This window comes from Sinocyclocheilus grahami, unplaced genomic scaffold, assembly GCF_001515645.1.
Source record: "Sinocyclocheilus grahami isolate Dianchi unplaced genomic scaffold, SAMN03320097.WGS_v1.1 scaffold488.1, whole genome shotgun sequence".
In the NCBI taxonomy this organism is placed as follows: Eukaryota; Metazoa; Chordata; class Actinopteri; order Cypriniformes; family Cyprinidae; genus Sinocyclocheilus; species Sinocyclocheilus grahami.
The window spans coordinates 422569-424906 of record NW_015505667.1 but is presented as its reverse complement, the minus strand read 5'-3'; the positions used below and the strand labels follow the sequence as shown (position 1 = coordinate 424906).

Sequence of the window (2338 nt, the reverse complement as noted above, 5' to 3'; positions counted from 1 at the left end):
GTGAGCTACATATAATGGCAGAAAATAAAAAAATGTTGATAAGTAAATGAGGGTTGTGCATACATAATTGATTACAATGACGAGTATATAAATGAGCGTCAGGATCATGACTCAGTCGGGTTTAACACTGGCTTTCAAAGACTTTTTGATAGAGAAACTATCCCAAATCACAATTACATATGGAGCAAAGGAAAACATCTCAGTAAGAAATTTCAGACTAAAGGCCCGTTCACACCAAGTACGATAACTATAAAGATAACGATAAAGATATAGTTCTAAAAATCGTTCTCCATATTAAAGAATAGCAGAGTCCACACCACAACTATAACGATAAAGACAAAGAGAAACTATATTGTTGGAATCACTTTCAAAATGATTTTGCTCCAGCTGATGAACGATAAAATATTGACAGCCAATCAGAATCCATCCTGCTGTAATGAGCTCGAGAATTTAAAGCGGCAGACACATGTGCGCTTAGAATAAACAGACGATATTGTTCGCTGGTGTGGACGCTAATATCGTTATCTTTATAGTTATCGTTATCGGTGTGAATGGGGCTTAAGGCAATTTTATAAGTCTGAATCCAGATTGAAAAGCAAATATTTGTAAAATAAATGAACGAGTTTGCACTGAAAAGAGCAACATTTTGTTAGATTTTGTTAGATACGCGCTTTTGAATAAAAGTTGCTAACTGGTAAAGCCAAAATATATAATTATATTAGAAATATAAATAAATCTTTCTCTGTAAGAAAACATTTTATAACTAAAACCTTTATATATTAAGATAAGGATCATTTATTTTGAATTAAGCAGGAGCAGCCCTCTGTAAAACTCGACCTTCACGCTCACCTAAAACCATCTAAAGTCTTTAAAAATTACCTTAAATTTCCATTAGCCTAGCAAAAAAAAATAAATAAAAAAAAATTATGAAATGAAACAAACGAAAAAAGAGTAAAAGCATTACAATAGTGTGAAAATCACGGTTACTCAAAAAACATTTACTCGTGACCTTCCCATGCATTCTCACAGTGGTACATAAACAAGTTGATTTATATAGTTTTTGTTGTTTCTTTTTTCTTTATAACGTCTGTTTTTTTTATCGCACAATGATTCGGGAGGGGTGAAACTTTAAGAAAAAACAAACAAACAAAAACAACAACAACAACAAAAAAAAACACCAGAGCGTATTTTGGCGTCTCATTTATGCAGTATAAAAGGAAAGCAAAAATATAGATTTTCATATTTCCCCATTCTCTTCCGAAAACGCAAAGCGATCCCATTGCATGGCGACCACTTTTCATCCGAAAAGTTAGTTTTTCTCTTAAATTCATTTAGAAATAAGAGCAGTTGGCCAAAAGAGAAGCTGCTTCTGATTGCACCAAGCATTCTTTGGAACAAGCAGGATGCAAAGGTTTGCGCTCGCTTGTCCTTCTCCTCATGCCTAGCTAGTTAGCTTGCTCTCCGTTTTCATGGGTTATTTCTTGATATTTTTTATTACCATTTTTTTTTTTTTTGGAAAATGTCCAGTCCAGTTATGGAAAGGCTAACAGCGCAAGCGATGCTGCGTCTGTCTTAAACGTCCTGTGGCTGCGTGCCGCCTACTGCCATTATCTCAACCACAGCAGCAGCCATGTGAGGGCCGTTACTGCCACTAGTAACTGCAACAAAGGCCTTTGCTGATGGGCCGCCACGTCTGTTGGTGGTTGCGGGTCGCTTTTGTCTGCTTCCAGCATCGGGGGCTCCGTGTGGACCACTTCAGGCTCAGTCGTGAAGCCGCTACCGCTGCCTGAGCCGCTCTCCTCATCACCTGACGTAAAGAAACACAAAGCAAATTGATGAAAAAATGCAGGTTCAGTACAATGAAAAATATAATATACAAAAAAATGTCAACTTCGTGTGTCTGCATAACTGAATGTCAAAAAAAAAAAAAATCAACATTTACATTTAGGACTTCTAGTTTTCACCTTTTTTGGAAACCTTATAAGTTAAAACATGAATGAATGAATGAATGAAAATAATGCTTTATATTTTATGCTTTAAGTGTGAAATTAAAAAAAGTCAAATATTTTAACATATTATATATTATTGTTTCGTATTAGTATGTATTATAGTAATAATTACTATTATTTCAACATTACATTTTACATTATATATGACACTTAATGTGTGATTATGAAAAAAGGATGAATGATTTAAATGATCAATTGCTATTTTTTTATTATTTCATGATTTCTATTTTTTTATATTTCAAAAGTTCAATTACTACACACATTTTATATTTTTTATAAAATAATATATATATATATATATATATATATATAGAGAGAGAGAGAGAGAG

At 33.4% G+C, this 2338-nt stretch overlaps 1 protein-coding gene across 1 annotated transcript in view; it reads right to left on the bottom strand.

Annotated features, from left to right (window-relative positions):
* Positions 1-1086: 1086 nt before the first annotated feature.
* The window catches only part of LOC107553998 (glypican-6-like), a 7031-nt gene continuing 5779 nt past the window's right edge, over positions 1087-2338 (bottom strand). Inside the window, exon 3 of the mRNA XM_016236355.1 lies at positions 1087-1807. Within this exon, the coding sequence (XP_016091841.1) occupies positions 1608-1807 (200 nt within the window). The 3' untranslated portion in view covers positions 1087-1607. The remainder of the gene's footprint in view (positions 1808-2338) is intronic.